Source organism: Mercenaria mercenaria, chromosome 3, assembly GCF_021730395.1.
Source record: "Mercenaria mercenaria strain notata chromosome 3, MADL_Memer_1, whole genome shotgun sequence".
NCBI classification, from domain to species: domain Eukaryota; kingdom Metazoa; phylum Mollusca; class Bivalvia; order Venerida; family Veneridae; genus Mercenaria; species Mercenaria mercenaria.
Genome location: NC_069363.1, coordinates 48,815,596 through 48,829,874, shown reverse-complemented (window position 1 = coordinate 48,829,874; position 14,279 = coordinate 48,815,596). Strand labels below are relative to the sequence as shown.

At 34.1% G+C, this 14,279-nt stretch overlaps 2 protein-coding genes across 2 annotated transcripts; both read left to right on the top strand.

Annotated features, from left to right (window-relative positions):
- Positions 1-735: 735 nt before the first annotated feature.
- LOC123524839 (sodium-coupled monocarboxylate transporter 2-like) lies at positions 736-7,218 on the top strand. The gene is made up of 8 exons (XM_053538424.1): positions 736-1,246; positions 3,038-3,103; positions 3,281-3,332; positions 3,987-4,054; positions 5,214-5,368; positions 6,059-6,199; positions 6,646-6,775; positions 7,002-7,218. The coding sequence occupies exons 1-8, from the start codon at positions 881-883 to the stop codon at positions 7,119-7,121; spliced, it is 1,098 nt and encodes a 365-aa protein (XP_053394399.1). The 5' UTR covers positions 736-880; the 3' UTR covers positions 7,122-7,218.
- Positions 7,219-7,349: 131 nt separating this feature from the next.
- LOC128555613 (sodium-dependent multivitamin transporter-like) lies at positions 7,350-13,539 on the top strand. Its single transcript, XM_053538425.1, has 7 exons — positions 7,350-8,625; positions 9,002-9,072; positions 9,504-9,590; positions 10,756-10,976; positions 11,486-11,583; positions 12,356-12,477; positions 12,863-13,539. The coding sequence occupies exons 1-7, from the start codon at positions 8,547-8,549 to the stop codon at positions 13,025-13,027; spliced, it is 843 nt and encodes a 280-aa protein (XP_053394400.1). The 5' UTR covers positions 7,350-8,546; the 3' UTR covers positions 13,028-13,539.
- Positions 13,540-14,279: the final 740 nt, after the last annotated feature.

Here is a 14,279-nt window from a genome sequence, read left to right as displayed (position 1 = left end):
ATAAAATATATTGAAATTAAAACCTTTTAAATTCTTTCATATCAATGGAGGTAATTTCAAAATAAAAAAGTAATAAAATATACATTTCCAAAAGGGATCTAACTCTATGTAATAGGTCTTTAATAAATATCTAATAGAATGTATGAAAACTGAAAATTGTCATAAAACGTTGCTAAAATGTGATTGTCCACCTATGAGGGAATTATGCATTATAGTTTGGATGGCAGTGCTCAACTGTCCTACTAATAAGATGTATTTCGTAATCAGTATTTTGAAATATTCATATGTTCATATTAAGAACAAAATGGCACAGATTATATTTTGAACAAAGACAAAATGTATTTATTGGCGTGTTCACCAATATCAATATTACCTCTTTAATGATACATAGTATACTGTGTATATGATTAATTCATTTGCTGGCAAATATCAAGATTCATCCTTGTTTTGCAAACAGCGCATATAAATACATCAACTGTATTCATATCTACTAAGAATAAATAAACGTCATAGTTTTGACTACACTTCTGTCATTTAGTATGTATACATTCTTTTGCATCAGGTAAAGAAGTAATATAAAATGTAGAAACACATTGAAAAGAAAGAATGCAGTAATTATAAATAGATGAATGCAGTAAACCGTCCCATCGTGTTAACGCTAACTGAAATATGTTTACCTGAGAGTGTAATTATCACGGTATGTAGTACATCTTACTACAAACGTGGTTAAGAGCAATAACAAAAGTATCATAGTCTCATCTTCATACACTCGAATATTGAAGGTCAGGCATATCGTCAACGTCTTTAGGTTTATATATATCAAAGGAGTGCATTCAGTGTTTAAAGTATTCATTCGGAATACTTCTTGTTTTATAGCAAAATGTCCGGGTCTTACAGTATCCAAACTGGAGTAAAGACAACTTTTCATGCCGCAGATTATGCAGTTTTCGGATGTACTTTGGCATTTTCTGCCGCGATTGGTATTTTCTATGCAATTAAGGATATGGGGAAGAACACCACGGAGGAATACCTGCTTGGCGGACGATCCATGCATCCACTTCCGGTTGCAATGTCTCTAGTGTCTAGTTTTGTATCTGCAATTATGATTATCGGAACTCCAGCGGAAGTGTATGTAAATTCCACAATGTATGGATGGCAAGCTTTTGGAATGATTATAACAGCGATTGGTTCAGCACATATCTTCATTCCGGTGTTTTATAATCTTGGAGTCACAAGCGTATTCCAGGTATGCTTTATTCATCATAGCCCAAATTATATTTATCTATTTTATTACTTAGCATTTATTCCAGTTCTAACCCAGTAATACTTTTCTACCTTCTTGCGAAAGAAAGGACAGAAATTGATATGTATAAGTGAATCAACAAATACCCAGTAAAAATGACATGAAAACAACTTGTACATGTAATGCATATCTTTCTCCGAATGCGAACGATGAACATTAGCCTTTCGTCAAAGTTTGAAAGTTTTGAAGACACAGGGTCAGACATATCTGGCCGGGTATGATCGTGTTGGGGTTTAACTTCAAGACATTTAAAATAAGTATGTGACCGGTTAGGAATTAGCTTTAAGCAATTTTATTCAGTACGACCCAGGGTGTGACATATTTTATTTAGAATGATCCAGGGGTCATACTAATTCAAATTAGTACAACCCTTAATCATGTAAGTAGCGAATTAGTGCGAACCGAGGATCATACTGTCTAAAAGTATGACCCTAGATTTGACATATTCAAAATTTCTAATCAGTACGACCCTGGGATCATACAAAATGCAATAAGCATCGTTCTCAGTTACAGCAGCCATCTTTAATACAACACTGGGTCGGACATATTCTAGTTAGCATGCCACTGGTGAGACTGCACTGAATAAACTTAAAGCTTTAAGGAAAGTGAACAGGTACGGCATCGGGATCATACTCAGTTCCAGTATGAATAAACTAATGAAATCAAACGTCACATTTGTTTACAATTAATCAGTTATTTATACATGTTCCTGGTTTAAATTTAAACATAGCGCAAAGAAGTTTTCCAGTGATAGTCTTGATATCAAATCAGTGTGTGTGTGTGCGCGTGCGTGCGTGGGAGGGGGAGGTTTAGCGTCTTGTTCAACATTTTTTTTAATATAAAATCAGGGATCAACGTTCGAGCCCCTAGTCAAAATAAAGTAACTTACATTCGGATAAGAGACCAGTGTATGTCTGGTAAACACTTGGCACTAAAAGATCCGGGATGCGTCTGAAACTGCAGCCTCATCTGTATCTTGCAATGTCCTCCAAATAAAATCTTACTAATTTCACATTTAAGTACATGTAGATTTTTTGTGATCAAATGATTATGGTTATTTTACATTAAACATTTCTGCAGGTATGCATTTAAAATACGTACATATCATGATGTTTCTTCACACTATATTGAACAGTAATAAAGCCAAAACTGGACACAGCTTGATCAGCATCAATACAGATGTTTTATATCTTCGTTGATACTGAAATGATAACGTATTTCATTTATTTCTAAAACAAGATGGATTTCAGCTGCACGAAAAGTGTGTTGTTGTTGTAATGTCTATATCTAATTGTAAACAACGGACGTTTAAACCATTTTCGTATAAACAATGAATTCAAGTTTTTGTCATGAATATGTTTTTTATTCTCATCTTACGGTATGAAAAAAAATTATATGACATACTTTATTAACATACCATTCGATGAAAATGAAAACCATATGCATTAGAAAAAAAGAATATCCTCTATATTATGTGTGTCGCAGTGACGTGGTTTATATAACGTCATCAATTTAACAACCGTGGGCCATTGCTTTGTCGCGATAAGGGTCATCAGGGTGAATAGCGTCCTTCAACCTTATGATAATCAGGCAATTATGCAGGTCAACATGTACTTTGTCGGGAAATTACCACAAAATGACACGGAGTAACCAAATATTTGCACATTTTCTATATCTTTATAATAGGGGAAATAAGTTGCAAGTCATTTATCTTACATCTATGATTCATTTCAGTACGTTGAGATGAGATTTGGTCGCGTCACAAGAACCATAGCGAGCATTGTCTACATTATCTGGATGGTAAGAATTCATTGTGCTGAATCAGCAATTTTTATTCATATTTCAAATTCAAATTATTCCATTTAAAACGTAGTCATGTGTTGCAGAAACACTTGAAATTGACAATTTGAAATACACTGACACAATATAGGATCTAACTACTGTAACTAAACTGATGCGCACGCATTCTAATTTCAGATGTTTTACATGGCAATTGTATTGTATGGACCATCACTGGCTTTAAATGCAGGTAAGTGAAAAGAAAGATGTAATTACTTGTCTATGGAAGTGAATACAAAATAAAAATTTGTAATTACATGTCTACAGAAGTGAATACAAAATAAAAAAAGACAGTACCGGTCATTCGTACTGTCTTTTTTTATTCTGTATTCAAGTATTAAAATGACAGATTCGAGCTAGACGACTACACTCCTTCATACTGCAATTGAGAGGAGACTGGAGATTTAGACGAGCTTAATGTTCTTCTTTACAATCGTGCTTAATTATTTACAATGGTAGTATAACCTTAACAAAATGTACTGAAATCTAATATTTGATCTTTGTTTTGTAGTTTCAGTCTAACAAAAAAGGTTGAGAATTTCCCTACACATGAAACTGAACACTTAAAACTAGATTGTTTCATTCAATGAATTGTTTAAAATCTCTTTCTTGTGTCTAGCCCCTGCGGCATGCAACATTAATTGTATAAATATTATCGTATGACCACTTATATAAACCACTGATCCGTGGTGAGTCCATAAGACTGATGTGTATGCAACACGTTTGCTGAGCTAAAGTCAAAACTTGTAAAAATTGCTGTGACAATTCATTTCCGATGTCATGTACTAAAATACGTACAGGTCATTAATCGAACATATTTTGTATGTGATGTTATATTATATAGTGACAGGCCTGTCGTTATGGGGATCCATTCTGGCTGTCAGTCTTGTTTGTATCTTCTACACTGCACTGGTAAGGACACGTTTAAAAATATTGTTCTTGCAATTTTCCTATACGCATTTATGTTTACATTTTGGTTTAAAGTTTAATTTAAATTCTAATATGAACAAATCATGTTTTATTTTCATTAAAATCACCAAAATGGGCGACGTGAAACATTGCTATCATCTTTGATCTACTACTGAATACAAAAGCATTTCAGACTTAAATTATATATAAGATCGGTGTTACACTTAAATGGCACACTCTTCATCGATAAATAATCCATAAAACATCTACACACTCCTTAAGCATTGCATGGGACGCATAGCCACTTCGCCCTGTTTGATTAAAGGTCAACGTACGATAAAGAAAAAGTGCTTCCCTATTTCATCCACTGATTTACATAAAAGACATTTTAGAATCGAAAACATCTATAACAGAACCATGTTTTAATATAATCTGACACACTGAATCATAAACATGTAAAGTATAAAGCTTCTAGACTATAATTTGTTTTCATGGCACTAAAGTCAATCAAATTCTGAACATGTAAAGTAGCCTTCGCAGTTAATATTTTAGCCATCTCTGCAAAGGCCAAAAAAGCATTACTTGTATTTATAAATTTATAGGTTATAAAGTATTTATTGTTTAATCCATCAAATAAGTTACTTGAATATTTGCTAATCTTGGCTTGTTATTTTGCTAGAACAAAATATATTAAATTGTGTATCATTTTAGAATTATTTGGGGTAATACATGTAGTAATAACTTACTGAATTTCCAGACGTTTTTAACAATTAGATTTTATTGGCAAATTTATATTTTTGCATGTGTGAAATTCAAATAAAAACAAGAAGGTTTTAAAAGTTTACAAGAGGATATGGGAAATGTTGCCAATATGCTGACAAAAAGATTGCATTTGATTAGAAAACACGTCAACAAATAACCTTAAAACCGTTTTTGTAACTACATTGACGCAAAATACCCCAGTTAAAATCGTTTTATGGGGATAAATTCTAAACTTATAAAGATATATTGCAAATCTGAAAACTCCTTATTACAACTCTTTGAGTTGTTTGTAATGATGTATAAAATTTCTTATATTTAAAAAAAGAAAAACCCTTGAAAGTCGATAACAGTAAGTAAATTCTCTAAGATATGCTGCAATTATTGACTATTGATTTTCCAGGGCGGCATGAAAGCGGTTCTTTGGGCTGATACGTTTCAGGTGCTAGTTATGCTTGCTGGCATTTTTGCAATTCTGATAGAAGGAAGTGAGGCTCTTGGAGGCATTGATAAAGCTTGGGACATTGCAAACAAGAACGGAAGGATAGTTCTGTTAGAGTGAGATTCTTTCACAGTATAAGTATTAAGTTACAAAGTATGTATATTTTTCTCTGCAAGACTCCTGTCATCACATCTACTTGCCAGGGTTACGTAATATATTGTATTTGCTTTTCGATGTACCTACAGAGGCATCCATGGCCGAGTTGTTGAGATCGCTGACTTCTAATCACTTTCCCCTCACCGATGTTCAAGCCTCACGTGGGGCGTTGAAATCTTCATGTGAGGAAGCCATCCAGCTGGCTTACGGACGGTCAGTGGTTCTACCCAGATGCACCCTCGTGATGAAATAATGCACGGAGAGGGACCTGGGGTCTTCCCCAACTATCCAAGCTGGAAAGTCGCCATATGACCTATAATTGTGTCGGTGCGACGTTAAACCCAACAAATACAACTACAAACATCACTTAACAGAAATTTATTCTCTTCAGAGCATAACAGGGGCATATTATTTTCTATCCTCATATATGCAATGCATACAGTCATATTAAACCCACTTGTTGCTGATGGAATATTTCTTAGTTTGCAGGATATTAGGACTGTTAATCAATATACAACATTCTCTTTAATTGTTTTGGTGTTTCTTATGAACAATTGTTGCCTAGGAAAGTATATTTTAGTCATGGTTTTTATTGGTAAAATAGTGAGCAAGTATAATATATTTCATGCTATTTTCAATTTCCTTTTCAGATTTGATCCTGATCCTCGTGTGCGGCATTCAGTCTGGAATTTAGTGATTGGAGGAGGAATTTTCTGGTGTGCCGTTTATGGAACCAACCAGGCACAGGTTCAAAGAGCACTCTCAGTGAGAAATGTTACCAGGGCAAAAATGTAAGACAATCAGCATTCTAACTGAAAATGTTCAAACTTATTTGTTTAAATGCTATTGGCTATGATTATGACTTGGTTGATTGTTGTCGGCTGAAGAGCGGTCTAAAGAGAGCGAAGCAGTTTGTAGAAGTGTGCAAACACTGTTGTTTATTGATATGGTTGAGTAATGATGATGTCATCCTAAATCTCTACTAATGGTGTAATTAGGTTTAGACTATGACCAAAGTTTTACCTCAGAGGTGAAAAGATCTCTGATGACAAATGATTTAGTTTGATATGTTTTAAAATACATGTACAAGGATATCTAAAACTCCTTTAAAAGGGGCAATATTTAAGGCTACGGGCTATGACTGTGGAGTTTCCACTTTTTCCATTTTAGTCATTCATTTCAAAGCAAGTCAGCTGTATATACACGCCAATCAGTCTATCACAAATCTATTTTGTAGAGCAATTTGGTTGAACGTGATCGGCTATGATTCAATTCTTCTATTGTGCTGCCTAGTTGGGGTCGTCATGTACGCTTTTTACTCCGAGTGCGATCCTGTTAAATCAGGTCTTGTAGAGAAGCCAGGCCAGGTGTCCACTTTATTTTAAACCGATAGTGATAATACTCTGATTAATTTCCTATATTCTTCAATCTTACAGTGTTTCTTTTCCTTTGAACAGGTGTTTACGTTGCTTTAAAGCTTATAGAAAGTAGATATGGAAGTTAGTATTTATACATGTACTTAAATATCAAATCAACTGCTGCTCCTGACTGATAACCCGTATATTTTGGCAATATACCGAAGTCTATTTTCAGATTGTGCCTTTGTTGATGATGGATTTACTTAGTGCATTTCCTGGCTTGCCGGGTCTTTTTCTGTCCACAATATTCAGTGGCAGTTTAAGGTATAAAACTGTTTTGAGTAAATTGGTATAAGAGATGAAATGTGTTTGGTGAACATAACATTCTCGATAAGAAATACAGTCCCTGCCTATTACATGCAATTTTGATTTATTGTCTATAAATAAAAAAAGTAGAGCTTTTGTATAAATTACATTGCAGTTACTATTATACCTGTATGTTGGAGGACTTCTTTAAACCAACATGCTGCAAGAAAATCTCTGACAATGCTGCAACCTGGCTGTCTAAAGGCTTCGGTAAAACTAATTATATTAATTACATAAATTGTTTCACCGTTTCCCCAATCTTCCTGTTGAAATAGTTATTGAAGGAAAATACGTAATACGCATTGTTAAAGTTATCCATCACTACATTGTACGACATTCCAATACTTTTCGTAAATTCATCTAGGTATTTCATTGCATTGTAAGAACGTTTGCATACGATCATTTTGATATAAAGATAGAGACAACTGGTTTAGTACTTGAAAGAATGTGTTAATTTTTTTCATTGCTAATCAGTATTCAATAATTACAAATTTTAAAGCGTAAATGCATAATGTAACACAAATCTCAGTTTGAGTGCTTTTGGAACTATAGTGACAAATGCTGTTATCATAAACTGGTTTGAAGTTATTATTTCTTTTGCAATTAGTGATATTAACGGTTTATTGATCTACTTTTCAAAAGTCCGAATGTCGGTTAGTCAAATCAGAATACAGTTAATTGCAGTATTTCTTTGAAATAATTTAAGATGTAAAATCTAAAATTTCATGAAAAATGGATTTTGTTTTAAATACGTTAATTAGTGTGATTGATTGCGTATTACCTGCATTAAAAATATCGCCTGAGGTCATATTTCAGTAAAAACGGTAAAGTAATCATCAGGTAATTGAGAACTAGATGCAGTATTTTTGTTCGGTGAATTGGTAAACCGTCCGGAAGATTCAAAGGTAAACCGGTATTTTACTTGCAACATACCTACATAACTTACTAAATTATGTTCGTCCCTGTTGCGGTATAGGGTTGTCTCTGTGTACAGTCCTCCATCTTTCCCGGTCTTATGCTGCCTGTCTTGCTTCTTTCTATGAAAGTTTGACAGCCCGAAGTTCTGCATCGGGAGCCCGCCTCGAGCTTGTTACAGTTTTCCTTTTTCCTAGTTCTCTTAAGGGTTACAATCAAGGTATTTTCTGTTAATGTTGAGTTGAGCTGTTCTCATGATGTGTCCATTCCCTTGCCATTTTTCTGCCATCTGTCTTGCCATCTGATGTTTTGGATCTGTCCAGGATCTGTTGCAAGTTTTTAACGAATATCTACAGTTTCTGGTTTTAGCTTTTGATGAACCCCAAACATTCTGATCTGGCATCCTTTCCTATTTTTCCTTACTCACGTTGATCCCAATTTAGGTGTAGTTGTTCCTGTGGCGGATTTAATCACCCATTCAATCACTAGATAGAAGATCATGGGCAAAACATCCTTGTCTAATGCGCGAAGTATCCTCAAATGGAGAAGACAGGTCCGAGTTACGAATACCTTGACAAGTAAGACTTACATTGAAACGGTTTTCAGTATTGACAGTCTTTTAGGGAATTCCATAGAGCCTCATTATCTTCTGTATGATATTTCTGACAACATGTTGAACACATTTTTTGAAGTCAACTAAGATGTTACATAAATGTATCTAACAGTCAAAGGACCAGGTCTATACATGATCGTTATTGTCGAAATCTCTAAACCTGTTGTTAATATCTCCTTTCAAACGTTTCAGTATTGTTCATTTGCTAGGAAGAGACACGAGTCGAAATCCTCTCTTCTTTTGACAGTCACTTTAATCTCCTTTTTTCGGAAGTTTAACAATGTATCTTCTTCTCCAACATTATTCAGTAAATGACATACATTATTCATTGTATTTGACAGTGGTTTTATTTGGATGTTTGTCAGTAGCCTTTGCTTTCGTCGTCTCGAATCTTGGAACTCTGATTTTAACGGTATTTATATAAATATATAATTTGAAATTAAAAATTTTCTTTAACTTGTCAGTTATTGTAAATATGAAATAAAAGCAAGGTTATTCGCACATAGTATCACCTTAAATATCACTGAGGCATTATCTGAAGGCACGTCCCTTTCTTGTTAATACAGAGTTTAGAATATTTAAAGTTGCCTTTAAATGCTTTTGAATAACTGATAAATACAAGATTTTGTTTTATCCAAGAAACACTTATATAATATACCTTTGATGTTTAAAAGTTCAAGCTCATTTCAGTTCATTTGTATCGAACATTGACTTTTACGTATACTCCTATTAAATATATCAGTTATAGCTTTTATACAGTATTACTTACTGTATAATATCAAATAAACCAACCAAATATTTGTCATACGAATATGTCTGAATGTGTAAACATTTTATTTCAAGCTTGCTAACGTTCTGTTTGGAGCACTTGGGGGACCAATGCTTGGGATGTTCTGTCTAGGAATGCTTTTTCCGTGGTCCAACAAACTGGTAAGTTACCTTATGGAAAAATGTATATGCAACAATCATTTTTTAAAGAATTTAGAGGTAGTTCAGTAACTTTTTAGGCAGTAAAAACAAAACATCTCATGAAACGTACCTCATTTCGCATTGTAAATTTTTTAAATCTCATTACTTTTAGTTCTTTTTCTCTTCTGTAGATGTGACATTTTACTACAGTGAAACACCGCTCGCTCGAGCATCGATGACTCGAGCACCCGGGCTCGCTCGAGCAATTCATGTGGTCCCGGCCGATTTCCTTCTATTTTCTATGTGATATTACCATGGCTGGGTCGAGCATCGATAACTCGATCGCTCGAGCATGACACCTGGTCCCTGTGTATTAATTTACTCTTTGTTACTTCTGGCTAAATCGAGCAGAGGTGTCAAAATTTTTCACACCTTCGGTGGTCAAAATGTGTCGGTTAATTAAACATTTTCACACACCGTTGAAATTGCGTAGTCTATTCCCAGACTATCTTAAAGTGTATGTTTGTCGGTGTAGTTGATCTTATGACGAGAATAATTATTGATAAAATCTTAAAGAAAAGTTTTATTGATCAAATATCGATCAATTACTGATTACTTAAAGCATCTTGTCTGCGGGATCGAGAAGATAGTTATAAATGCGATCTTAGTGTTTTAATCAGCAATTGTTTGCATGCAAATGAAGGAAATAATATAGCCGTTTCATAAAATTCAGACGATAATTATGATATGCACTTGTTGATGAATAAAAAAAAAATCTTAGTTGTTTCTTCACATGTGCCATTTACAAATTATATATTGAAACGTCTATCAATAGATAACGTTTGTAATATGTTTGTTTTTGAAAAATGTCACAAGTATGTTATTATTACGCATCACCGTTTACTCTGCAAACGGTCCCAATAACAGTTGGTAAAACAAACTTTAGTTTTCTTCGTATGTTGGTCAATGTTTGGGTCGCTCGAAACCATGGATAACTCGAGCATTTTGCTCATCCCCTTGCGACCTCGAGCGAGCGGTGTTTTACTGTAATACGATATGAAAGAATGGGATGTTTTTGTCAGATGTGGACACCTTTGTATTTAATGCGAATTGCATATTGTAAAACATCATCAATGTATTTAAAATCAGCCATAATAATTTACTTATAATCATGTTACAATTTAAGGGCGGATGTATAGGCTTAATATGTGGTTTGATCATGAATGTTTGGATTTCGTTCGGCACCGCCATAACAAAAACAAGCGTTAATGTAAAGTCATCAATCTCTGTTGATGGATGTAGCTGGAATATGTCTGATACAACTCCGCTTTCTGCATCGACGCCTGCAAACACTATATCTTCTACCGTAGAATCAGTTTCTACAACACACATTTTTGACAAATATGAGTAAGTCACTCAATTTTATATCGGCTATGTTATATCAAGGTCGTTTCAACGTTGGTATGATTTAGTGGATTTTAAAATTAAGAAAATAGCCTGGTAGCTTTCTTTGAAAAATGTGTTCACTGTCTGGATAAACATGTCCAGAAAAGCAATACTGTGCATACAACTTATCAATAATACCAAGCATGGGTAGTCTATTATCTATGCAGTTGCAACTAGTTCTCCTAAAATTAAAAGAGGCATTGATTTCGGGTGAAATATCTTTAAAATACCTTTAAATATGTTTACTGCTGAAATTTAGAAGCACAATTCTACTTGACCATTTATGTTAAAACAAAGATTGGTAGTGTTTATCTTTATTTTCAAGAATTGCTTTATATAAATTTTGCTTAGGCAGCCTCATATGTATTCATAATACTATAAGGTACGTATATTTTCCGTATTAAATTTTACAGAACTACAGTACTATACGAAGCTTTGTAGCTATGCTCATATTGAATAATATTCTTCAGGGGTGTTAACCGTTTATACACAGTTTCTTATATGTGGTATTCCGGTATAGGCGTTTGCACCGTTGTCGTTGTCGGCATGCTTGTTAGTATAATCACAGGTTAGTAGTAAACGTTACAACTGACGATCATGTTTAAGAAATAATATATCTCATTTAGTGATTTGTCGCTGAATAAATCATTGTTTGGAGTTCAGATGCGAAGGAATTATATCACGAGGGCGCAGCCAGAGTGATATAATAATACGCATCTGAACGACAACAAATGATTTTATTCAAGACCAAATCACTAAATGAGATATATTATTTCGATTCTAACACGTTACCAAGGACTTTAAAGTATATCCTAGACGGCATTCATTAAATATTGGCCTGTTTTCAATCTGTTTCTTTTCCAGCGCGCCTCTATGCCGTTTGACGCTATGACGTAATAATTGTGACGTCAGAACAGTGATTTGTTGTATAATCATTCACTGTTTTCAGTCTTCTTTGATTAATAGGAAAATGAATCGGATCGTGTTATAATAAATAATATACTTCATTCGTTTCAACTTCATTAAATATTTGTGTCTTGAGTTATCATTAAACCGCCTCGGTAGCCTATCGGCCTTGCGATCACTGCTACATTGAAACATTGTTAAAAAATGACGCTAAAATCGAGCAAGCACACACTATTCTTCTTGCAATAACTACAAGTTCAAATAACTTACATTTGTTGTTGAAGCGCTGTACTTGCTGAAGGTCGTTGGGTCTACCCAGGTTCTTAGACGCATCAGAATAAGATGTCCCAGAGGATTCTCCAACAGTACTTAGGGAACGATTTGCCTTTTATTCAAATATAGCATTATCATTATTGATTTGAATGTACTTTCAGGTGTCACTGATACATCGAAGCTCAATCCTAAACTAATTTGTCCGTTTTTCGACATATTCTTCCCATTTCTTCCGGAGAGCTGGAGAAAACCTCTTAGATTTGGAGTGAGACATGGTGAAAAGGTATAATTAGATACTACCTTTTAAAATGAGAACAATGCAAAAATATTTTATTTCACTGTAAGCCAATATTTTCGCGATTTCGCATACTTTAAGACAGTGGCTTTTCAAGCAAGACTAATTGTTTTCTTTATTTAATTGCGAAAGCCAGTACGCATAAAACTTAGAGCTATATTATTCATACATAAAGGAATATCCTCTTTATTTTACATGAAGTTATCGCAAAACGCTCAATATGTATATCAATAACCTAATAACGTACGTCAGTCAATTCAGAAATTTGTTTCATTTTTGTAATAAATACGCGATTATAATTTCACGATTTTGTCTCTATGTTTAATCAATTGTTGTACCTGTAAAGAATATGATGAAGACGGTTTACTTGCAGGACTTTGGAGAATTCGACAATACAGAGAAAATAAAAGAGCAACTGAAGAGCCTAAACGGTTTTGATGAAATACGTCCATATAAACTTAGAACTGATTCAGATGTCAATAGGAAAAGAGAGGAAAATGATGGTCATGTGTCTACCGAGTGCAATACACATTTATGACATGGTTCATATGCAGAAGAAGAAATCCATATTTACCTAATGATTATGCAGTTGTTCTTTTTTTGCTTAGTCAGAAAAGAAGTTTCGAGCACAGTAGATCCAGATAAATAAAAGTGATGTGTTTACCATCTTTACCATGTAGACATTGACACTTCAAAAAGTGTTTTGTACAATAATGAGATTTTGTAAAGATTTTATTAAAGATATATAAAACACACATTCATATTTGAAAATATGCACATTTCCCACATAGTATCCATAAAATTAACATGTATATGTGTGTGTGCGCGTGCGTGCATGTGTGCGTGTGTAAAGAGTACTTTGTGTACGTTTGAAATTGTACACATCTAATACACTGAACAGCTAAGCACACAATAAATGTGTGCTTCCACTAAAAACTGAAAGTGAAGTTTTTTTAACATATCACTGTTGTAAATAATAACATTTAATTGTGAATATAGGTCTACAAACATAGCTATTTTATATATTTTTAAATAAATGATTTTAGTAGACCAGAGGCTTTGTGTATAACGTTGAAGAAAACATTAAATAGCCTACATTGCGTGTCTCTGCGATAGCAAAAGAAAGTTTGACTGGTGCACGACAGAAGATATATAATCGATTGTTCAATTTGCGTAGAACAGGTTTGCCAAATTGTTTGTTTAAGGTAAGAAATGCTCGATTAATATAGTATATTTTCCCGTTCATAACCATGGTCATACATAGGGGTAGGGTATAACATTCACGTTCTTTCTGGCCTTGTGTCAGTGGTCTATAGCACCTTAATCCGCATACGCAGTGGTAAGAAAGGCAGGATGCTAACTGATCCTGTAAAATGTATACCGAATAAACGTACAATATCAATTTAAATGATACGTTTGTTTGTATGTAAGTAAACGGAAACGAATTTCCCCAATATCAGTTGGTCACGTTAGTACAACCCTACAAGGACATATAAGATCATTTGTGTCAGATATTTTGTAGTTTTGAATGTGACATGTCTCCTGATTTAAAAAATAAATATTTCTAGAATTGAAAGTCACTGATATGTAAGTTAGGAGACTAAGCAACACCTTTAACACCTATTCTAATATGCTTGTTTCTGTTAAAACACGCTTACGCTAAAATGACGTCATGTTACCGTGCGATGACGTCAATCGTTGTAAAGAACGCTACTAGCTATATTTTATCTACCGTTTAGATAGTCATAGCCTCTATTCCGTCTAAACAGCTGATCGCATGTACTGACAGT

Excerpts from the sequence above, each read along its gene's own strand:
- LOC123524839 (XM_053538424.1), top strand. The coding sequence starts at position 881 with ATGTCCGGGTCTTACAGTATCCAAACTGGAGTAAAGACAACTTTTCAT. Across the intron at positions 4,055-5,213 it reads GTATCTTCTACACTGCACTG|GGCGGCATGAAAGCGGTTCT; the intron begins GTAAGGACACGT and ends TTGATTTTCCAG. Across the intron at positions 5,369-6,058 it reads GGAAGGATAGTTCTGTTAGA|ATTTGATCCTGATCCTCGTG; the intron begins GTGAGATTCTTT and ends TTTCCTTTTCAG.
- LOC128555613 (XM_053538425.1), top strand. The coding sequence starts at position 8,547 with ATGGGCAAAACATCCTTGTCTAATGCGCGAAGTATCCTCAAATGGAGA. Across the intron at positions 9,591-10,755 it reads TTCCGTGGTCCAACAAACTG|GGCGGATGTATAGGCTTAAT; the intron begins GTAAGTTACCTT and ends TTACAATTTAAG. Across the intron at positions 11,584-12,355 it reads GCTTGTTAGTATAATCACAG|GTGTCACTGATACATCGAAG; the intron begins GTTAGTAGTAAA and ends ATGTACTTTCAG.